The 24,677-nt window shown below is 38.4% G+C and overlaps 2 protein-coding genes across 5 annotated transcripts; both read left to right on the forward strand.

The window, feature by feature from the left end:
• LOC306862982 (zinc finger and BTB domain-containing protein 14-like) lies at positions 1-5,286 on the forward strand. Of its 2 annotated transcripts, none has more exons than XM_079406110.1 (2): positions 1-145; positions 2,594-5,286. In XM_079406110.1, exon 2 carries the CDS (start codon positions 2,608-2,610, stop codon positions 3,919-3,921), a length of 1,314 nt encoding a protein of 437 aa, XP_079262236.1. In that variant the 5' UTR covers positions 1-145; positions 2,594-2,607; the 3' UTR covers positions 3,922-5,286. The 2 variants fall into 2 exon arrangements, with proteins under 2 accessions (XP_079262236.1, XP_079262235.1); XM_079406109.1 differs by lacking the exon at positions 1-145 and adding an exon at positions 218-670.
• A 1,229-nt stretch (positions 5,287-6,515) lies between these two features.
• Positions 6,516-22,923, forward strand: LOC306863117 (DNA topoisomerase I, mitochondrial-like). Of its 3 annotated transcripts, none has more exons than XM_079406304.1 (20): positions 6,516-6,986; positions 7,056-7,090; positions 7,669-7,711; positions 7,788-7,813; positions 7,922-7,973; positions 8,073-8,144; positions 8,423-8,634; positions 9,954-10,069; positions 10,330-10,451; positions 11,154-11,276; positions 11,347-11,534; positions 12,539-12,683; positions 13,142-13,285; positions 14,317-14,499; positions 15,832-15,900; positions 16,495-16,609; positions 16,729-16,856; positions 17,862-17,956; positions 20,535-20,684; positions 21,407-21,605. In XM_079406304.1, the coding sequence occupies exons 2-20, from the start codon at positions 7,056-7,058 to the stop codon at positions 21,507-21,509; spliced, it is 2,121 nt and encodes a 706-aa protein (XP_079262430.1). In that variant the 5' UTR covers positions 6,516-6,986; the 3' UTR covers positions 21,510-21,605. The 3 variants fall into 3 exon arrangements, with proteins under 3 accessions (XP_079262430.1, XP_079262431.1, XP_079262432.1); XM_079406305.1 differs by having other exon boundaries at positions 6,686-6,986; positions 7,672-7,711; XM_079406306.1 differs by lacking the exons at positions 6,516-6,986; positions 7,056-7,090; positions 7,669-7,711; ... (2 more) ...; positions 8,073-8,144; positions 8,423-8,634 and adding an exon at positions 9,169-9,342 and having other exon boundaries at positions 21,407-22,923.
• Positions 22,924-24,677: the final 1,754 nt, after the last annotated feature.

A 24,677-nucleotide genomic window follows, 5' to 3' on the forward strand; every position in this document is an offset into this window, starting at 1 on the left:
ATAGGAAACCTGGCAACCCCGCGCTGCGCTTCCGCCTATGCTCGTCCTCGGCCTCGCACACAACAACAAACTAATCAATTCTGCTCTGGCTTTCGTGCCATTTAACACACACTTTCCCTGTGGATCGCAATAAAGCACAATAAAGGTAAGAAACAGATTTTTGGAGCGGACCGAAGCGGCTGCTGAATTATTGCATAATGTTTTGCGCGGGATGGCTGCGCGCGCCCGGCGCGGGAGTGTTCCTCATGGCCCGCGCAGCTCGCGCCACTAAATCCGCCTCAGCGCGCCGCGGTCCCGTTTACCGAGCGTTCCGGTGCTCTCCGGTGCTGATCGACGCTCCACGGTTTCACGGACTCGTCTAGCGGGAAGCGCTGCGGAGAGCTCGCCGTTTTCTCTCGTTTAATTTCGATTAAAGCCATCGGCGATGATTTATGTGCTAATGCTAAGATTAGCATCCAGAGAAGCGAAGCAGACTAGCGCAGAAACGGCTAAATAGACGAATCAAACTTCAGTTTGTGGACAGAACGAGATATTTAGAGATCATATCAGTCTTTTAGTGAGATAAAAACACAGCTCGTCTGTTTGGAGGTGTTTAAATAAAGTAGTTTCGGCGTTTGTGGCCCGTTTCAGTCCATTCAGCGCAAACTACAAGCATCATGTGTCCATCAAGGTATCGTCTAAATATGTCTTTAATGCATTTATTGTGTGACCCTGGTCATAAGAGTCCTTTTTTATTGATATTTGTAGGTCATCTGAATAAATATGTATATATTTAAAGCTGAATAAATGATCTTTCCATTGATGTATGGTTTGTTATGATCGGACAATATTTGTCTGAGATACAACTATTTGAAAATCTGGAATCTGAGGGAGCAAAAAAATCTAAATATTGAGAAAATCTCCTTTAAAGTTGTTCAAATGAAGTTCTTAGCAATGCATATTACTAATCAAAAATGAAGTTTTGATATATTTACGGTAGGAAATGTACTAAATATCTTGATGGAACATGATCTTAATATCCTAATGATTTTTGGCATAAAAGAGAAATGTATAATTTTGATCCATACAATGTATTGTTGGCTATTGCTACAGATATACCTGTGTTACTCATGACTGCTTTTGTGCTCCAGGGTCAGATATAATTTAATGATTATTTATTATTATAATGATGCATATACAGACTTCATTCAGTTGTTTTGTCCGACACACATACACATTATTTATAGAGAGACATCATGACATTCAGTTTATGCATTTATGTGTCTGATTAATGTAAACAAAGCATTGAAATGACTAAACAATCTTAAATGCATCATAAATAATAGGTACCATTATTTTTGGCTATGTAAGTTCTATGGATCTGGGGGGTGTATTTACACAACAGTTTCTAAAAACAGAAAAGTTGTGTTGGCCGTTTATTTACACGACAGTGATGTTTTGGGGGGCTGAAAACTTTTGAAAACAGGTGCACATGTTTTAAAACGATGCCTTTATTGTCTCGGTGTAAAGTACAAAAACATGAATTTGTGTAAACAGTGATGTCATGCGCATGCATATTACATGTTTAGTTTATAGCAGTGCGTATGTGCACAGATGTGTAGAGGTTTCTTTCTTTCTTCGCAAAGTCTTGGCAGCTTAATACAGCGTTTTTAGTCATTTTAGCAGACAATGGCCACTAATTTGTTTTGACAAATTACGCAAAACTTGTCAAAAAAACTCATTATAGGGCTGCACAATTACGGCAATTAATTGTTCAATGACCACTGATGTTATTCTGCGTACTTAAGATGTTCCTTTTCTTTCTACAGGTTATCTTAAGGGGTTTTCCTGTTGTTTAGTATAGTATTATAATGCTTTTTTTTTCAAGGAGAAACCAATCAAATGTATAGTTGACATTTGTGGTTTAATACTATAGAAAAGCAATAAAGGTTTTTCAGCTTGTTTATTTTCATGTAAAAACATAGCTCGCGGTTGCTTTAAACAATGGTACAAACATTGTGATAATCGTAATTAATTATCGCAATTACAGTTTTAAGAGAATAATCGACAATTACAATTTTTTGTCATAATCGTGCAGCCCTACATCTGATGATACACGGGGCAACTTTTTGAGCATCTTGTTTTGTTTGTTTTATGGAGAGCTTGTATATAGAGGCCAGTAAGAGACTATTAACTACTTCTCATCCTTTTAATTACACAATTATCTCGTTAAAATGTCTACAAATTGATGAAACCGATCGATCTCAATGAACTTGTATGATTCACGGGTTCACAGAGATCGCCCCCCCCCCCAGCGGCGAACCATTGAAATTTAGAAACTTTTCTAAATAGTTATTACGTAATGAAGCCTCGTTTACTAAAATCACGTGACTTTGGCAGTTTGATACACGCTCTGAATCAGTGTTTCGAAACAATTGATTCACTAAAGTTTCAAAGCTTTACGAAGCAGTGCTACCGTGTATCATCAGGCTAAAGTAGTGGTTGTGATTGTTTGATGAATGTACCATGATGTATCCCAAAAGTTTTGTGGTATTTTCATTTGATTCGATCGCTATTTTTATTAATTGACCAATATTTCATGCTCTTCCCGTAGGATCCCGCTCCAGCATGTCCGAAACTGTGAAGTATGTGGACGATGAACACAAGACCATCTTTCTGAAGCTACTAAACGAGCAGCGTTTGGAGGGCGAGCATTGCGACATCGCTGTGGTAGTAGAGGATGTGAAATTTAGGGCGCATCGCTGTGTGTTGGCGGCGTGCAGCAACTACTTTAAGAAACTCTTTAAGAAACACGAAGTGGACAGTTCGTCCGTCATCGAGATCGATTTCATCCGCTCTGACATCTTCGAGGAGGTGCTGAATTACATGTACACCGCCAGGATCTCAGTGAAGAAGAAGGATGTGAATCTAATGATGTCCTCGGGACAGATCCTCGGCATACGCTTTTTAGACAAACTCTGCTCGCAAAAACGCGACATGTCGCCTGACGAGAAAAACGACCCCAGGAATGCAAAGTTCCCGTATGATATGGTGAAAATGGGGCTTCCAGCAGAAGATCCGCCGCTGAGTCAAGACAGCGAAGTCCAGGTGCTCGGTGACCAAGACGACGCGCCTTCAGACGACATCGTAGAGGAGCCTCAAGGCAATCACGATTTGGACAAATCGCCGAATAATGCGTTACGAGTGCAGGAGGCCATTCTGAAGGAGCTCGCGCAGGAGGAGGTGCACAAAGTGAGCTGCTACGATCAAGAGGTGGAAGCAATGGATGGAGAACCCAAAGAGTTGGCGGCTCACACCCAGACGCTTTCGTTCGCCGAAAGCATGGGCGATGTAAAAGACGAGCAGCCGCCGGGATGGACGACGGCCGCCGCCAACATGAAGTTTGAGTATCTGCTCTACGGCCATCGCGATCAGCTGGCATGCCAAGTTTGCGGAAAGAGCTTCATCGACGAAAACCGCTTGAGGAAACACGAGAAGCTACACTCGGCCGACCGGCCATTCGCCTGTGAGATCTGCACCAAAGCCTTCACCACTCAGGCGCATTTAAAGGAGCACCTGAAGATCCACACGGGCTTCAAGCCGTATCGCTGCGAAGCCTGCGGGAAATCGTTCATCCGCGCGCCGGATTTGAAGAAACATGAGCGCGTGCACAGCAACGAGCGGCCGTTTAGCTGCCAGATGTGTGAGAAGGCTTTCAAACACAAGTCGCACCTGAAGGACCACGAGCGACGCCACCGAGGAGAGAAGCCCTTCGTGTGCGGCTCCTGCACCAAGGCCTTCGCCAAAGCCTCCGACCTGAAGAGACACGAGAACAACATGCACAGCGAGCGCAAACAGCTGCAGAGCGAAACCGAGCAGCTCCAGGCCGCAGCCATGGCCGCCGAGGCCGAGCAGCAGCTGGAGTCCATCGCCTGCTCGTAATTACTGCTTCGAATCTCAGATCTTAGTAGGGCTGGGACAATAAATCCATGCATCGCAATTTGTGGATCGATTCTGAGCTTACTTTTGAACAGTAGATGGCACTGCATGCTTTAGAAACAGCTGTACTCTGCTTTCTTCCAGTTCCCTTCCAGGTTAAAAAAAAGTGCACTTCCATAATGTGCTTAAAGTGCTCTATTTTTGCACACTAATGTTGTACTTAGTATACTAAAAATTATTCTTTAGTACTTCTTAAGATAAACTAAGTGTACTCAACTGTGCTATTTTGGGACACTGAATATAAATTAAAATGTGCTTTTAACAAACTATCTCTGTATTTAAAAAATGCATTTAGTCACCACTTGAGTGTACTAGTGTATGAAAGATGGGTTCAAGTGGTGACTAAATACAGTTTTTAATATAGAGATACACTGAAAAACAATATTTTAGCTACATTTAATTAAAAAAATATATGTTGAAAGGTAGTCAATACATTTGTTTATTTAAATGTAGCTAAAATAAATTAATTGCAACCACTTACCTTAAATAAATTGAGTAAATTCAATGAATCTTTTTTTTTTCAGTGTATTATGTGAAAAGTACATTTTAGTTCATATTCATGGTGTCCCAAAATAGCACAGTTGTGTTGATCTTAAGAAGTACTATAGAATAGTATATTAAGTACAAAATTAGTGTGCGAAAATATATCACTTTAAGTACATTATGGATGTTTTTTTTTTTACCTGGGTTTCCACACACACACCACTTGAACATAAAATAATCATTCATATATTTTGAAAAGGTTGAAGTGAATTACAAGGGTGTTCATAGTGGGCTTTGTTTACATTAATCTCACATCATAAAAGCCGAGGTGCAAGTAGATTTAACCACTTACAGGACTCAGCCGAAGGCACAAGAGCACTTCGTGAGCATTTGAGTGTGTGGTTAAAACCTAGATCAGAGCGCCATCTGCTGTTAAAAACTAAGCTCCGAATCGATCCAGGAATCGTGATGCATCGATTTATTCTCCCAGCTCTAGGTCTTGGTGATTTTTTTCTCTTCTAATTTTAGAACATGATTTACACTGTTTTTCGTTGTTTCTTTTATATGTAAAGTGCAGACGTTTTCTCTTATTGTACAGTTCATACCAAATGTATTTGAGTATTTATGGCAGCTGACGGACAATGAGTTGTTCTCGCCTTCGCCTGCTGCCGTCGTGCTGCGTAAACTGGACACATGGACATTTGTGATGTTGATGGATGGATGGAACAAACTTGGGCTCAATCATTCCATCTGTTTCTTGCGAAAGGGTGTGACTGTTTGCACATCCAGATATTTTTGCTGTAATAAAAGACTGGTGAATCATCGCTTGTTTGGTTCTTGTGCTTTCCTCAGCAGCTGGTGATGGTTAGACTGCTTAGACTAGTCTCACGAGTTAGTCATCTCATTTTAACTAGAAGACTGAAGTCAATTTCATAGAAATGTGGATTGGTCTAATTTGAATCTCCTTTGGTTAACTGCTAGTAGTTCTTATGACAATCTTAAACAGTCTGAAAAAGTCTTTATTCCTCAAGTTGAGGCCTAAAATGTTGTTAAATCAGAGCACAAAGTCTTAAAGCCATGGTATTAAATATTGCATGTACTGTTAAAACTAATATTTTCTTCAGTGTTCTTTTTTTGTCTTGTTTTCCAGTACAAATACCTAAACATCCTTAAATCAAGATGCTTGCGACGCAAATATAACAAAATCTTTTCTGACAAATGCAACAAAACAGAGAGTTTACGCTTAAAACAAGAACACATATCTGTCAGTGGGGAATTAAAGCTTGTTTCAATTAAGGAACATTTTTAAAGCCCATTGGCCGATATTTGTTCTTTTTCAACCATAAACTTGTTTCATTCTAATCAATTTCTTATAAAACAAGCCTTTTATTTTAAATCATGTTGTTTCTCCAGTAGATGTGTCTTGATTTAAAAATCTTTAGACAGAAAACAGGCAGAGCCTCAGATTTTGTGCCGTGTTGTCAGAAGGTACAGTAGAGTTTAATTCTGTATTCTAGTGTCTGTGAGCAGAGCTATTCCAGACTGGTTTAAAGGTGATTTAGGAACTAATGGAGATGGGTTAGAGGTTTTCACTAATATAACTTGCTGAGTTCCTTAAATTGTCTTTACTTGGTCTTAAAAAGGTCTTATATTTATCTTCATAAAACCTGTTAAAATAGTGGTTATTTGTGCATCACATTATAGCTGTTTTAAAGAGTAAATCTTATATTTACAGAAAACAGTGGTTTATTGGTTTGCACTTCACTGGAGATCAACAGCTTTCGGAAAGTTTTGATTTTTAAAGCCAGTTTCCTCTAGAGAAGGGAATATTTAAACGTGTTTTACAGGAGTGGAAAAGTCATGCATCCTGAACATTTATGTAAAATCCATTGGCAGATTGTTTCTACTTTAAAATATTTCTAGGATCCAGTATAAATGACTCTGTGTTATTATTTTCCATCCAATAATCACAAAAACAACTCCAGATGTTATGGAGGTTCACAGAAGAAGAAGGTAAGTGCACGTGTTTATCTGCAGGAGTTCATGTTCAGGTGGGTTTATTCCAGCAGGTGGCGCTGTGGCTGATTTTGCGCAGTTGATTGCAAGAGTAACTTAAAACCTTTCAGGTGTGACAGGTGACATGCATTCTGATGCCGATGTGAGAACCTCAGGTACGAAGAGATTTTACATCTGAGTCACGAATAATCGAGTCATTGTCATGCTTTGAGTTTAGACTAAACTCATTAATCGAAGCAGTGGTCGGCTTAAGTTTATTTCTGCTGCAAATGCTTGATTAGACACTAATTTACTGTCCTTGCAGTGACTTGTGCAGAAAATAGGAATTTACAGGATGAAACTGGAAAAGGAAAAGCTGGATAGAAGGTCAGAAAGATAATTTAATCGTGACGAACAGAGATGTGGCATGTTGACTTGACTGAGATGTTTGCTGTGTCAGAGAGAAGAAGAAGAACAAACAGTCCTCTAAAGACTCGGAGCTGAACGGCAAACACAAACCCTCCTCAAAGGTACAGTAATCGCGACAGAAGATCATTAATGAAGGAAAGATGTGAGTCTAATGATTGTGTGATTAACAGATGAAGCAGTCAGACAGTCGATCTGGAGTCAGCAGGTGCGTCAAAAACATGCTCAGAGAAGGTTTAGATAACTTCCTCTTAAATTATCAAAACTGTATTTATCAATGTTCAGCATGAAAACATGTTTGGCTTGCAAACGTCAAAGGAACGTGCAATTTTAACAATTTTTTTAAATAATAATTATAAAAAAAAATTTTTTTAAAACATCATGGGAGCATTACTTTTAAATATTCTCTAAATGCTCAAAATGTCCAGTTTGTTAAATGTTTGATTTTCCTAGTTATGAGATTAAGAAAACATTCAATTTTATAATTTGTATTTTTTAACATTATGGAAGCGTTGTTTAAATATTTTCTGAACATTCTGAAACTTGTAACATTTAAAACCCATCACATGAATGACCAACTAGAATGTTTGACTAAAAGAAAAAGTGTATATTTTAATGATGCTATACAGTTTTGAGAACATTATTAAGCCCAGATAACATTGAATGGAAATTCTGTTGACATTACTGGAAGAGTGTTTGCTCATAACTGTGAGAGAAGCTTTCGGGACCGTTCTCTGTTAGCTGTGAGGTTCTGTCAAACAATAGTCTGATGTTCATGAGTTTTAGCAGCGCAGGGAAATATGAAGCAGGAGATGGGGACACGCGTGAGGTAAGTGCTCACGTTTCACTTAAAATATATGAGAAATGCCTCGAGAAATGTTTATTTTTGTATCTTAATTTTGCAGGATGTCAAAGTAGATCCTGATGAAAGGCAAGATGTCTCAGTTTGACTGTGCAAAGCAATGAAAAATATTAGTTTCATGATGAATTTAACTTTCTAAAGTGAGAATATGGAAGTTTAATGGTTTCTTTAAATCAGAAATGATGGACAGCAGGAATCAGGTTCTCCAGAAATCAACATCAAAGAGAAGGTGTTTTGATTTGACTTCTTTATTTGAGGTGTTTGCTCTTGATGACCATGTGTGCAGGGTTTAATGATGTTTAATTAATTGCTTGTGATTGCTTCTCAGACTCGATCTAAAAGCAGCAAGGAGCGTCACAATCATAAGGAGAAGAGCGAGAGCACTAGGGACTCAAACCAGGTGTGTGGTCAGAGGAGTGACCGCAGTGCTTGCACTAATAATATTACTAGTGCAACTAATTACTAATTAGATTTCAGTAATATTACAGTTACTATCCATAAAACAGCTGATGCCTCACCCATACTGATCTGAAGTCCAACAATCAAAGACTTCCTAGATTCATTCTCACAAGACATGAATGATCAATATTATGTTAGTTTTTAGGGAAGATTTGCAATTGTAGTAGTGTAACTAATGACTGTTTCCAGAGAGTAATCAGTAATAATCTTCCCTTTAAGGAGGGTCACCGGTGTGAATCTGAGGCGGCTGTCAAGATGAAGATGAAGAAGAAGAGAGTGAAAGATGACAAGAGCCCAGAGAAACACAGCGATAAGAATCAGCCGTCTGAGAGGAAGAGGAAAAAGAGCAGTTCTGAACACCAGAAGAACAAACAGATCAAGAAAGATGGAGACCAGAAGAAGAAGGAGGACGGGGATGATAAGTGGAAGTGGTACGTGCACGCTGTTTTTAAAGAGTTGAAGCTTAAAGTTCAGCATGACTAGACTTAATTTAAAAATAAACTTAGCATAAATCAAATCTGAATAAATAGGCTTCATTGGTCAGAACTAATGAAATCACAGACTTATGGGAACTTGTTTTGCCACAGAATAAACATTTCAATAAAAAAACATTGTGACTTTTCCTCAGAACTGCATGGGAAAAGGTTATTATGGATTGGGAGATGTCACTTTTGTCCAAATCTGTGGTGGAAGCGAGCTTTGATTAAACTTGTGTTGGGTAATTCTTTTATTATTTCTTTTATAGTTCGGTTCAGTGTGAATTCGTGTTTGTTCTAAAAGGAGTCAGTTTGTAAATTCCGAATTTTGCACTATACATGAATAATATATGTGGATTTTGTACTGCATTTTTAATTTTAAGTAAAGTAATAAATTGAAGTTTATCGTGCTCGGAACTGTAATGGGCTGTGATTGGTCGGACACACACACACGTGACACTCCCGGAAGCGCGTCGGTGTCGCGACTCGAGTGCGCATGCGCAAACGAGCACATGTCGGCTGTCGGCCGCGTCTGCAGGGAATGAAAACATATTTGCGTTTCATTTCGCGAATCATTTATATTTCAGCGGAGCGTAATAAAGTTTCCTCTGTCAGATATTATTATGCGGGAGCCGCTGCCGCCAAAACCCTGTCAGACTGCAGGTCAGCTCGCGAGTTTACTTCACTCTACATCATTTTACTCGAGTTTACTTCACTATACATCATTTTACACGAGTTTACTTCACTCTACATCATTTTACACGAGTTTACTTCACTATACTTCGAGTTCAGACCGTCCCGCTGCTGTCAGATTCATATTCGTTAATGTTCATTTTCATTAGTAAGGTTAATAATTATCAGTGCTATATAACATAATTATAAGTGTTTATTGACATGCTGAACTTCACTGTAAACAGAATTACTGTAGAATTGCGTTGCAGCTTTAATGAGATCGTATTATTTGGAAGAGAATTTCATTTAAATATTAACCTGAAATCTCGATAATGATTAAGTTATAATTGAAAATATTTACAATAATCATAAATTATTAAATTAAATATAAGTTAATTGTTGATTTTTAATGACTAAATTATTAATGTATGATTTGTATATATTTACAGATTTATTAAACTTGCATAAAGTGTTTGAAAAGGTTGCATCTGCAGATATATATAGCTGCTGTGCATTATATTGACTGTATTTCACATCTCTTGCTCTCTGCTGTTGTTGTTATTATTATTATTATTATTATTATTATTATTGTGTTTGTTCAGGTGGGAGGAAGGAAAGTCATCAGACACTCAGAAATGGAGCAGTCTGGAGCACAAAGGACCGTATTTCCCTCCTGAATACGAGCCGCTGCCTGATAACATCTGCTTTTATTATGACGGTAAAAACACATGACGATGTCTTCTGCTGGAGTCCATCAGCAGTCAGGTTTATTCATGCACTACAGACTGATTCAGAGCCGCTTCACAGAGAGAAACAGGAACATAACAGGCTTAATGTTATGAAACTAATGAATTTCAGCTGTAAAGCAGCTCTACTGGAGACAATAGAGTCATTATTCAGTTCAGTTTGGGTTCAGTGTTAATGTTGCATCAGTGATGGTGTGTGTGTGTGTGCGTGCGTGTGTGTGTGTGTGTTCAGGTCAGCCGGTGAAACTCAATCCTGCTACGGAGGAAATCGCCACTTTCTACGCTAAGATGCTGGATCATGAATACACCGGTAAAGAAGTGTTTCAGAACAACTTCTTCAGCGACTGGAAGGAGGTCAGAACCAGCATCCGCTATTATAGAATTATTAAAGCGTTTGATAATATTATACGTTCAATTTTATTTGTAGATTTTCTGTTTCCACTTTAAATTTAGTTTTTCTTTTAAATGTCTATAAAGGTTTTATGATAAATCTTAAAATCATTGTATTCCTCATTTGTAAGTTGCTTTGGATAAAAGTGTCTGCTTAATTCATAAATGAGAAATTATTTTTTAAATTAATTTCATTTAATTTTAGTTATTTTAGTGCTTCAAGTTGAGCTAATGTTTATTTTCTTTAATGACAATGTTTTCATTTATTTTACTTAATTTAGTCTTTTAGTACTTCAGGTTAAACTAAATAAAAATCAGAAGTGTTGCATCTGCAAATAGCTGAAATTAAATAATTGTAGTTTTTATTGCAGTTTATATTTATTTCAAGTTATGCATTTTCATAATTTTTTTTGGGGGGGGGGGGGGGGGGGTTTGTAGCTATTTTAGTACTAAAAGTTAACTTTAGGTTAGTACTTAAAAAATAACTTTTTAAGTATTTTATTTCAGTTAATGTTTCTTTAATTTGAAGTATAGATTTTGTGTGTGTAATTTTTAAACTGGGTTTAGTTTTAGTTAATGATGATAAATGACCCTGGAGTGTAAAGCAGATTGTGATCAGACGTGTATCCTGGTGATAAATGAACAGAACTGAATTGAGTTGTTTAGGAAATGACTGAAGAAGAGCAGAAGCTGATCAAGACGCTCTCCAAGTGTGACTTCAGTCAGATCCACAAGTATTTCGTGGAGAAGTCGGAGGAGCGTAAGAACATGACGAAGGAGGAGAAGCAGGTGTGTCTGGATCTCTGGACTTCTGTTGATCTGCTAGACGTCAGTCTGACTCTAGATCTGTCTCAATCAGGTCCTGAAGGAGGAGGCCAGCCGGCTGATGGAGGAGTACGGCTACTGTCTGCTGGACAGACACCGCGAGAAGATCGGGAACTTCAAGCTAGAGCCGCCGGGGCTGTTCCGCGGACGAGGAGAACATCCCAAGATGGGCAAGCTGAAGAAACGCATCCAGCCAGAGGACGTGACCATCAACTGCAGCCAGTGAGACACACACACACACACACACACTCTCTCTCTCTCTATCTCAAACACTCTCTCTCTCTCTCAATTCAATTCAAGTGTGCTTTATTGGCATGACACAAACTATACATTTGTTTTGCCAAAGCAATTGCAGCTAGGCTGCTGACAAATAGTGCATATATGTATTAACAGAAAGAAAAAGAATAATAATAATGTATAAAAGTATTTAGCATGTAGCACAGAATGAATTACTAAAGTATATAAACTAGAAATAAAAATAAGATAAGGGATTAGACGGATTTACAGAGGCAAAATGTCCATCTAAGTAATATAATAGAGTAATATGGTTTAATATAATGTAGATGTGCTGGAAACATCAGATCAGGGCAGATTGAGTGTTTTCTCTTCTATGGTGACCGGCAGACAAACACACAGCAGTTCTTGTGTTCTCCTAACAGATAGGGTAGTGTCTCCTGGTTTGAAAGAGGTTTAAATGTGGGATGGATCTGCTGTATTTGATCAGAGAACACTGTCCGTATATCTGTGTATTTGGTATTCTGTTAGGAAGTGCAGTTCTGTTTCCGTCTGATTCAGATCACAGTGTGAACACAATCTCTGCTCCGGGGTCTCTATCATCAGCTTGTGTCCGCTGAGTCTGTATCTGCTCAATGTGCTTCTCAGCTTCTTATCTGACACTGTGTACAGATACTCTGCCATACTGTACTCTCTCTTTAGGGCCGAATAGCATTGCATTTGGGTTTGCCAATGAGTGATGTAACACTGTTTGATTTGTGCAGTAATCTGATATCTCTCTCTCTCGTGCGCACAGACACGCGCTTTTAATACTTTTTTAATAAAGTCATAATGGAGTTTATATCATGCAAATATTATAATTATATCAGAATTATTTAGACATCCTTTTTAATGATTAAAATTTGATTTAACCATTATAACAGAATCCAGAAAAAAAACAGAAAATTAGATTTCTCATCGATTGCTCGTGACGTCTGGTTTTCTCTCGGCAGAGACTCAGAGATCCCGGAGCCCCCTGCAGGCCACCGGTGGAAGCGCGTTCAGCACGATAACACGGTCACATGGCTGGCGTCGTGGCTGGAGAACATTCATGGACGACCCAAATACATCATGCTGAACCCCAGCTCCAAACTCAAGGTGTGTCTGCGTCGCGCCGAGGATTATTTCAAACAGAAAACAAGATTATTTTGCTTCCCCCATTGGCAGATATGTTTGCTTGTTTCAAGCAAAAACCAACATAATTTTTATAATTTATTTTCAGAAAATAAGACTTATCTTAAGTCATTTTACTTGTAAAGTAAATTCATCTTTATTCAAGAATTCTTAGTATTTTGTCTTGTTTTCTAGTATAAATATCTAAGAAAATCCATTTTTGCAGTGTTGATGGCAAACATACTGCTGTCCTTTCTCTTCTAATGCAGCATCTAGTCAACAAATTAATTATATAAGTAATGATATGAAAACATGCACTATAGCTGATTGTAATGCGCTTTGGGTGTAACCGATACGCTAATCAACTATCGGTGCCGATTAATCGGCAAAAGCGATTAATGGGTCGACTTCTGAGGAAGGTGATGATGACGGTCTGTGTTCAGGGCGAGAAGGACTGGCAGAAGTATGAGACGGCGCGGCGGCTGAAGATGAAGGTGGACTCCATCAGAAAACAGTACAGACGCGACTGGAAGTCCAGAGAGATGAAGAGCCGACAGAGAGGAGTCGCCATCTACTTCATCGACAAGGTCACACTCTCACACGGCTGACCATTTAATTACAGAGAAAATAATGCGTTAATGCCCAGACCTGTCCGTCATCTCACACTGCTGCTGATCATCATGATGCAGAACGACTGACCGTGTGATGAAATCAATCAGAACGCAGTTATAGGAGCTGAATATTCAAGATTATACGAGTGTGAAAATCACCCTCTTATTTATATCAGATGTAGTTTAGCAATATCACACCAACAAGAGTGCTGTTTCTCCAGTATCTACTCCACTGCAAATGTGAGATTGATTGATTAATATTGTTACATTTTAGACTCCAATATTTTCCGGTTTTGCTACTGAAAATAGTTCCAATCAAAACCACAGCAGGACTGATCTCTGATCAACACACAGCGGTGATTCATTACTGAGCGAATCAGCTGTTTGAATGAATCAGTTAAATGACTGATTCAGTGACTCATTCTTAAGGACAGTCACTTGTTTCACATCTGAATCAATCAACCATTTGAATGAACTGAATTGGTTGAGTGAATATTGCAATAGCTGTAGAGCTGTAAGCTCTAATCATCAAAATTAAAACACAAACTTTTGAAATGTTTTACTTTACTTGTAATGACTCTAGAATATATGAAACTTTTTAAAAATAAGTTACAATAAAGAATGAACTTTTTCACCATATTCTAATGTTTTGAGATGCACCTGTAGTTGTATCTCAGCCCAATATTGTCCTATCCTAACAAACCATACACCAATGGAAAGATTATTATTCAGATAAATCTCAATTTTAAAATATTGACCATTATGACTGGTTTTGTGGTCCACGGTCACACATTTCTTTCTAAAGCTACTTGTTTGTAATCTCAGTTCATTGCATTTCTCATTTAACACAATAATGACTTTAAATGATCTTTGGATCATTTAGATTTCTCTGCCAAAATTGATGTGATTTAATTTGCAATTAATTAGGATTAATTGACTGGCCCGTCATGTAATGAATTAGATGGTTTAATGGCTTGACAGCCGTGGTATGCTGTGTGTGTGTTCAGCTGGCTCTGCGAGCGGGGAACGAGAAGGACGAGGAGTCGGCTGATACGGTGGGCTGCTGCTCTCTGCGAGTCGAGCACATCACGCTCCACCGGCGTCTGGACGGTCAGGAACACGTGGTGGAGTTCGACTTCCTCGGAAAAGACTCCATCCGCTACTACAACAAAGTGCCTGTGGAGAAACAGGTCAGACCTAGGGCTTTTTCCCATTTTATTGATTAAGTTGAATTTAATGTTTTGCCACGATTTTATTTTTTAGAAATGGAGGAATCACGATTTTGAATAGAAATATTACCATGCGTTAGAATTAGACACTTTGACAACATGCCGGTGATAACAGTAAAGAGAAAAGAAGGATCCAGCCACACGTGATTAACCGCTCTGGGAATATATCGCTAGGTCGTTCACACAGAATGTGCTTCATGTTGAGAAAGATGCGATGCGGGCAGTGGAAGAGGAAAACATGCAAGACGATGGAAGTGAACTTCTTTTAACTTGAGCGCTGTGTTTTTAGAAAGCGTTTCATGACGCTGCAGGAGTCAAACACGTCCATGTTTACACAGAACAAACAATGGAAGCAGCGCAATATAAAACCTGTAAAGAACTGCTGCTGTATGTCTGATATCTGGTGTTTGCATCACGTGACAGACCGAAAGCTGCTGTTCATTGTTTTTACAGAACATCTATAGTTAATAATAGACTACTGCTGTTATATCTTCAGTCATTCTGAATTTCAATTACCTTGAATTTTGAGGGGTTTTTGTCAAATACATGCTTTATTTTTATTTACTTCTCAATTTAACGTTACACTTTCATCAGATGCACGTCAGATATTATAGATATGGAGGCACTCCTATATAAGCACACATGTATCTATACTCACATTCACATATGTACATGCCTATATATGCCCATATGTACATTCACAGGTTACATATATCGTGTTCATATTAAGAAGGAAAACAAAAAAAAGTAGGGCAAGGAAGAAAAAACGATGTACATATAGGGAGTGATCTTTCTTTACATCAGAATTTTAATTAAAGGATAAAATCCTTAGATTTTTTTTGCCATATCACTAGCAGTCAGATACTACTAGAGTTTGGCTTTTTTTCCAGTTTATTTTAATTTGAAAGGTTTTGTAATTATTATTTTTTTTGTTGCTATTTTTGTATTTGTCTGTAAAACCTGTTCCTGTTGACACTGTAAAGCTGCTTTGACACGATCAATATTGTATAAAACACTATATAAATAAAGGTGACTTGACTTTAAAAATTAAAAATTATTTATTATTATTATTTTTTTAAGTTAACTGATTTAAACACTGTCTTTAATGAGTTCTCAGTGTGGTTGATATGCAGCCCTCTCATGATATATATGATACACATTAGAATGCATTTGTCTGCTTCACATGATTATAAATGGATACATTGTATTGATTCCCAGTCAGTGTGTTGTGATTGTATCAGCTGTGTTCAAGTGTGTTGTGATTGATTGTGTTAATGTGATTTTCACTCGCAGGTTTTCAAGAATCTGAAGCTGTTCATAAAACATAAGGATCCAGAAGATGATTTATTTGACCGAATTACAGTAAGTGTGTTTGTATAATCACCAGTTATTTTATTAATATGAACGTTTTTTGAATATTTTCATTTGACTTTAATCGTTTCACAGCACTACTAAAAATTAATCACATGCAAAAAAGTTTTTATTTGCATAATGTGTGTACTGTGTATTTTTATGTGTATATATAAATACACAGTGTATATATATTGAAAATATTTACATGTATTTGCATGTCTATTTATATTCATATAATTTATATTATAAATAAATATAATTAATAAACTTGACATTTTTCTGAAATATATGCATGCGTGTATTTATATATACATAATTAAATATACACAGTACACATGCAAACACACTTTTATTTTGGATGCGATTTAATCGTTTGGTAGCACTAGTTTTTAGTGTACTTTTGTCATTTATTTATTTTAATTTATAAATGCATTATTTTATTACATCAAGTTAAACTTAATAAAAATGAGATGTTGCATTGGAAACCAGCTTAAATAGAATACACTTAAATATTTCAAGTAACAAAATATTTTGTTTATGCTTTCTTTTTATGTTTGTGTCTGAATCACATGTTCATGATGGTTTGGGTTCTGTTGTGTTCAGACGGTCAAACTGAACAAAACCCTGAACGAGTCCATGTCCGGCCTGACGGCCAAAGTGTTTCGAACCTTCAACGCCTCGACCACGCTGCAGGATCAGCTCAACAAACTGACCACAGGTGCGTCTGACCCGCCACCTCTGACCCGACCTGGAGCGCTTGAGCTTATATCAGAAATTAGTGACCTGCATCTTAGAAATGTTCATGTAGCTGTTAATAACGCATGTGTGGTGTTTCAGAGGACATGACGGTGGAGGAGAAGATCCTGTCGTATAACAGAGCAAACAGAGCCGTGGCCATCCTCTGTAACCACCAGAGGGCAGCACCCAAAACCTTCGAGAAATCAATGCAGCTGCTGCAGGAGAAGGTGCGACACACACACCCACCATCACCATCATCATCATCATCATCATCATGATCCTGACAGAACAACACCCGAGCTGATCTGAGCTCAGCTTTATACTGCACTGATGGATTTAACAGAGTTAATGTTGAGAAATTCATCAGTTATGAATCTAATTCAGTTTCAGTTCTAAAGAGGACAATAGTGACTTCTGGGATATCTTTAAGTAAAACCATAAAACACTTTTAGAACATTAATCAGAACATTTCATTACTTTAAATAAATACAAATAAGTTATAAAATAATTAATTACTGAAAGTTAAACATGATTTCCAAAAATGTAAAAAGAACTTTAATAGTTAAAATAATGCTGTATTACTCTCTTCAATTTATTTTAATGAATTCAATTCAGTTCAATAAGTGTCAATGTTGTAAAATTAATCAATTATGAAACTAATTCAGTTTGTAATCAGCTCTACAGAAGACAGTCATTATTCAATCATTTTAACCCCCAGTAGAGCTGCTTTACAGCTGAGCTGTAATTAGTTTGAGTCGGTCTGTACTGTATACAGTGCTGTATGAAGAGCGTCTCCAATCTGGTGTTTGCGCTGAGAGTCGTTGAGTTCAGTCAGATGTTCCTGGCCAGTTTCTGAGGTCAGACCTTATTGGATTCCAGGTGGGTTTGTACCTGCAGGGGAGTGAAGTGTGTGAGCTGGAAAGGACGAGGCGGTCAGAAATAATCACAGTGATGATGGAAACAGCAGAGCAATGTCCAGACGTTTAGACTCCGTGCTGAGAGCAGCATCAGCGGGTCACGGGTCACACGCTGCTTAATGCACTGCGCGCTGGACACACACACACACACTCACAGACACACACACACACACACACACACTCACAGACACACACACACACACTCACAGACACACACACACACACACACTCACACACACACTCACAGACACACACACGAGAGAGAGTGCCGCCGCCGGTCAGAGGTCATGCTTTTGTCTCTGCTTCTTGTTACAGATCCAGAAGAAAAAGGAACAAATTGAAGAGGCCAGAAAAGAGCTGAAGGAAGCGAAGAAAGCGCATAGAGACGCTCCATCTGACAAATCCAAGAAGTAAGGAGTCTTTTAAATGGTCCTGGATTCAAGGTTAGAGCCGGTAATCGTCTGCCAGCAGTGTTTGTGCTGTAAAAGCATGAAATATTCAGAAGGATCAACAGCCAAAAGAAAGAAGCAAACACTGCTGCCGTTTATCTGTTTGTGCCTGAAGACATTTACTTAAAATCATTACATTTACTGTTTGTTCACGGAAAATAACTCGCACCGGGTCAATTGCATTAAATTGCATCAGTGTTTGTCACGTTTTATGACAGTCAGAAATAATGTAAATGGAACATCATAAACACTATGAACATGTATTTTGTTTCCTCTCGTAATCTTTTAAATTGAATGCTATTCAGAATAGAACAAGAATGAAAATAAAAGTAAAAAACAAACATTACAGCAGCATTCATTAAATATGACCGTTTTTATTGTCAGTGTAAAATGTTGTCCTTTTCAGGGTTATTACTGTTCACTAAAACTATTGAAACATTAATATAAATATTAGATGGAAGATTTCAGTTAGTTGCCAAGGCAACATCTTTCATTTTCATTTACGGTAGTTTAAGTTTAAGAAGTACTAAATTAATAACTGGAAAGTAAATTAAAACTCAAACTGAAATAAAAAATAAATGAGACCTAGTGTTAGGTCTATAATATTATATATACTATAATATTTTAAAATATGTGTCCCTGCAGCACAGAAGCAGTCATGAGTAACACAGGTATATCTGCAGCAATAGACAACAATACATTGTATGGATCAAAATTATACATTTCTCTTTTATGACAAAAATCATTAGGATATTAAGATCATGTTCCATGAAGATATTTAGTAAATTTCCTACTGTAAATATATCTAAACTTCATTTTTGATTAGTAATATGCATTGCTAAGAACTTCATTTGAACAACTTTAAAGGAGATTTTCTCAATGTTTAGATTTTTTTGCTCCCTCAGATTCCAGATTTTCTAATAGTTGTATCTCAGACAAATATTGTTCTATCATAACAAACCATACATCAATGGAAAGATTATTTATTCAGCTTTCAGAACATGAATAAATCTCGATTTAACAAAATGGACCCTTATGACTGGTTTTGTGCTCCAGGGTCACATACAGTGTCCTCTAAAAGTATTGGAGCAGTGAGGCCAATTCCTTTATTTTTGCTGTAGACTGAAAACATTTGGGTTTGACATCAAAAGATGAATATGAGATGAGAGATTAACATTTCAGCTTTTATTTTCATCTGGATCTGATACACAACTTAGAAGATAGCACCTTTTGATTGAACCCACCCATTTTTCATGTTACCAGAAGTATTGGAACAGACAGAATTAACAGATTAAAGTGAAAAAGACTTCATATTTAGTTGCAAATCCTTTGTTTTGGCACTATGTTTTGGGTCATTATCTTGCTGCATGATGAAGGATCTCTCAATCAGTTTGGTTGCATCTTTCTGTAAATTGTCAGACAGAATATTTCTGTAGACTTCTGAGTTAATTTAGCTGCTGCCATCATGTGTTACATCATTAATGAAGATTAATGAGCCTGTCCCAGAAGAAGCGATGAAAGCCCAAGCCATTGCATTACTTGTGTAATGTGTGCTATAATGTACACCTGTGTACACTGTGTTTCAGATGAGCTTGTATGTTTGGGATCATGAGCAGATCCTTTCTTTCTCCAAACTTTAGCTTTTCCATCACTTTGGTCCATAAAATCAGTCCATAAAACCTTGTCCCAGAATTTTTGAGGCTGGTCTCCTATTCTTCTTGCTAATGAGTGGTTTCTTCTGGTGTAGCCTCTGTGCTTGTGTTCATGAAGTCTTCTGCGAACAGTAGATTGTGATTCCTTCACTCCTGCCCTCTGGAGGTTGTTGCTGATGTCACTAACAGTTGTTTTAGGGTCTTTCTTTACAGCTGTCACAATGTTTCTGTCATCAACTGCAGATGTTTTCCTTGATCTACCCGTTTGAGGTGTGTTAGTACGCCAGTGGTTTCTTCCTCAGGAGATTAATGGTTGTACTTGCTATTGCCAGTGTTTGTGCAATGGTTTGATTGATTTTTCATCTTCTCTCAGCTTCACAATTGATCATTTTTCACCCATAGACACCTCTCTGGTTTTCATGTTGGTTACACGTCTAACTAACTATAAATGCAGTCTGCACGGATCTGAAACTGAGCGCAGACATTCAGTGCTATTTATTGTTTTAATAATCAACTAATAGGACACACCAGAGCAACAAAACACACCTGTCAGTCACATGTTCAATACTTCTGGTAACATGAAAAATGGGTGGGTTCAATCAAAAGGTGCTATCTTCTAAGTTGTGTATCAGATCCAGATGAAAATACCTGTAAATAAAAGCTGAAATGTTAATCTCTCATCTCATATTCATCTTTTGATGTCAAACCCAAATGTTTACAGTCTACAGCAAAAATAAAGGAATTGGCCTCACTGCTCCAATACTTTTGGAGGACACTGTGTATAAAAATGAGAAAAGCATATAACAGAATTACTAAAGTTTTCTCAGAAATTAAAATGAAAACAATTTATAAACGTCTCTCTCTCTCTCTCTGTGTGTGTGTGTCAGGCTGCTGGAGAAGAAGGAAAAGGCTGTTCAGAGACTGAGTGAGCAGCTGAAGAAGCTGCAGCTGCAGGAAACCGATCGCGAGGAGAACAAGGTCATCGCTCTGGGCACGTCCAAACTCAACTACCTGGACCCGCGCATCAGCGTGGCCTGGTACAGCTTCACGCACACGCACACACAAACACACTCACACACACACTCCTTTTCCACCATCATGAGTGCTGGTGCTCACCGTGACCCCATTTTTCTCCAAACAAAAGGAGCTGTGATGTTGTTCTGCGTTTCAGATCAAATCTGGTCAGTCAATAGAAATGTTTTTTCTTCTAATAATGAGTCCACAATACGACTATAACAATAACGCCACAGAGGAACGATGTCACTGGAATCACTTTCAGAATGTATGTTTTCCAGCTGATGAATGATAAAAACAATCAGAATCCATCCTCGAGTATTTAAAGCGACAGACGAGAAAACGGCAGCATTTACAAAATACAGATAGTCTCAATATAAACCCATTCAAAACCCTCCCCATATTTATTTTATTACAACATCCTCCTAGAATTTGGCTCAGATTTCAGAAATAGTTCTCTAGTGATTTGCAGATGTGGTTAATTAGTCAAGATGGCAGTTAAATTCTATGGCTGTGTTTTGAATCTTTCATTCGCCGCTCGGATCACAGCGCCACCTGTTGGTTAGACTTCGCGCTGGCGTTCATGTGCATTAAACTCGTAAGTACCATCTTGACCTGAGTGCATCAAAACACCAGCACCATTTGGGTGGAAAAAACATAATTTACTGTCATAAAAGAGAGAGTGCAGCTACTGATGATGCATTGATTGATTGGCTGTCTCTAATCACGTGATGTTGTTCGTTAGGTGTAAGAAACATCAGGTGCCCATTGAAAAGATCTACAACAAAACCCAGAGGGACAAGTTCGCCTGGGCCATCGACATGACTGACGAGAACTTCCAGTTCTGAGGATCTTTGTGTTAATAATGTGCTGTGATTTATTTGTGGTGTTTTGTTTTGAATCAATCTGTTGTGAGATGATCAGTAAAGCCTCTCGTTCATCAGCTCGCTGTTCTTTCTTCTGAGCGACAGCTGTCAGTCTCTGGTTTGCATTATCAGCTTCGAACGCTTCAATGCAAGGGGCTTCAGAATGGTGCAGAGGTTTCTTATGGCAGGTCTTCAATATTTGATCAGCCGCTTCTACCTGCTGGGTTTAAATGAGGCTGAAGGTGCGGCTCTGAATGTCAACGTGACGCGAGAGTCGAGATCTCCAGCATCGTTTCACTCCGTGTCATCAGAGAGATCGGGATTTGGGCCGGATTAGAGTTTCTCTGAGAGGAACGGCTGGGAATAATAAGTGCTCTGGGATCAGTCTGTTTGCAGGAGCGTCGTGACCCGATAAAATCGCATTTATCCCTGCAACGAAACAGTCGATCAGGAGAAGCGCTGGAGAGATCAGCGTCGAGCGTCTCAAACACACGTCAGAAATCAGCGTAGTCTTCGTTTGGTTTTGAGCGTTTTGGCCTAGAAACACCATTCCATTAGTTTCATTCATCCTTCAGGTTCAGTTCCTCCCACTCTTTGGCTTTATAACCAATATTTGTTCATGGTATTTGATCTCTCTCTACTGTAAGAGTGTTACCATGCAGCTGATGGTTTCTTTGTGCTGTCGAAACAAGATTTTAGGAGTCGCCGTGTTCTGAAGGTAACAGATGTTTCCTCATGATTTAAAAAAATATGTTTGTGTGCAATCAAGTGTTACAGAAACATCTGAAAATGGTGTTTAACACACTCACTTAAATCATCTTTCTGCTTCATCTAATTTTCAGAGGTTTCCAGAGGCTTGAAGAGTACAAGAATTACCACCTTTTCAAAATCTTTGAAGTTAAATTTTTAATTTTACATTATTTAATTTTTATTATTTTTGTATTTTTTTTCTTTTTATATCCATTTCCCCTTCAAAGTTCTGCATCCTCCCAGAATGTGGCTCAGATGGTCCTCAGTCCAGATGCTTTCTTGATTTCAGTATTCTTCTCTAGTCATTTGCAGATGTGGTTAATTAGTCAAGATGGCAATCAAATTGTGTGGCTGTATTTTGGCACTGAATCTGCGCTCGAATGACGGCGCCACCTGTTGGTCAGACACAGTCTTACAGAGACTGACCGGTTCTCTGTATTTGAGCTGAGCTTTAACTGACCACGACAGACCACAATGATATAAATGACTTATTTCTTCAGCTACTTTAATTGTTCAGAATCTGACTTTTATGGCAGCTTCCCAGCTAACAATGTTCTTTGAGTGTTTTCCTAACATTGTTACGTAAATGTTATTCATTTTTCTGGTTGTGTGAACATAAAGGGGAACATTCCATCGTTTTGTGATCATTATGGGAATGTTACTTGTTTCAGAACATTCAGAGAACATTTAAACAACGTTAGATGAACGTCCAACATAAAGCATTCCGTGAGCAATGTATAAATAACATTGAGAACCTTATTAAACACCAAATAGCCAAACAAACATTTTATTAACATTACTGGAAGAACGTATCGGTCGTGACTCTTTCATGCTGGACTCTTTTGTTGGTAAATGGACTGTATTTATGCAGCGCTGTGGCAGTATTCCAGAGTCCCATCGCTCTGCACATCAAAGCTCTCGGCCTGAAGAATGGCAGCAAACGCCGAACAAAGTCCACAGCCGGTGATTGGCACTTTGTGTTTCTGCTCCATACGGAGTCAATGAGGAGCTGATGAATGCAGCGGCTCTCAAACTCCTCCTTCATGTGGACTCTGACACGCAAACAAACCGAGCTGATTTATTCAGAGGAACCGAGAACAAACACGGCTGTACTGTCTCTCTGTGACTTCATTCCCTCAAGAGTGTGTTCCTCTGCGCTCTAAATGAAACCCACTCTTAAAAATAAAGGTGCTTTGGATTATTAAAGGAATAGATCACTGAGAAATTAACATTAGCTGGAAATGTGAGTGTGTTTCTTCATCAGGTTTGAAGAAATGTGTCTCTGCATCAGTGTCTCAGCAATGGATGCTCTGCAGTGAATGGGTGCCGTCAGAATGAGAGTCCAAACAGCTGATAAAAACATCACAATAATCCACACCACTCCAGTCCATCAGTTAACATCTGGAGAACACAAAAGATGAAAAAAGCATTTTTATACTGTTTTGTCTTGTAAACGCTGCTTGATCTGCAGATTTCTCTCCTGATTCAGACCAGAACACTTTTTCTCTGGAGGAAATGTTATTATGGATTATAGACTTGTATTTGAGTTAAAAACATCTTAATGCTGGATGTTTCATCTTTAGTCTTCTCCAGATGTTAACTGATGGACTGGAGTGGTGTGGATTATTGTGATGTTTTTATCAGCTGTTTGGACTCTCATTCTGACGGCACCCATTCACTGCAGAGCATCCATTGCTGAGACACTGATGCAGAGACACATTTCTACAAACCTGATGAAGAAACAAACTCATCCTGATCTCAGATGATAATTTTTGTCTGAACTATTCCTTAATGTTCTTCTCACAAAGAAAGCCCTGTTCTTTTAAGAACGGGTGATTTAGAGGTTTTTAGGAAGCCAAAAATGGATCTCCGATTGTATTGCTGCTAGTGTAAGAGTTTTAGACAGGCTGATAACTCAGGGTTTTTATTCCAAGATCCCAAAGGTGCCAAATTCAGCTGGCGAAATGATTCCGTAGGTGTTTCTTTTCTCCAAACTTTCATCTAAAATCACATCAAATGTTCCTCCGAAGGAAACACAGCTTTCTCGCATCAAGGACAAACAAGCGTTGTCAAATTAGTTTCTTTAGATGCACTAAAACAGGGTGACCTTCTGAATTCACGGTGAAACCTGCGCAGCTTCTAATTCTCCATTTCCCTCAACCTCTTCATCTTGCTTTAGTATTTCTAGGGCGCTTGATGCTCTCCGCAGCTAATCAGTGTTCTCAGCTGCATCCCGAACAAGGATTTTTCCTGCTGTTTATCCTGCGGATTAGTCCATCCGAACAGAACTCATTTGGGTTCGCCGCTGTCGTCTTCAGTGATCTTACTGTGCAAATGAGGCTTCGGCTGGAGGCGTGCATTTATCAAACTAAAGCCGCCTCCAGACGTTATATATATGGG

Source organism: Barbus barbus, assembly GCF_936440315.1.
Source record: "Barbus barbus genome assembly, chromosome: 44".
NCBI lineage: Eukaryota > Metazoa > Chordata > Actinopteri > Cypriniformes > Cyprinidae > Barbus > Barbus barbus.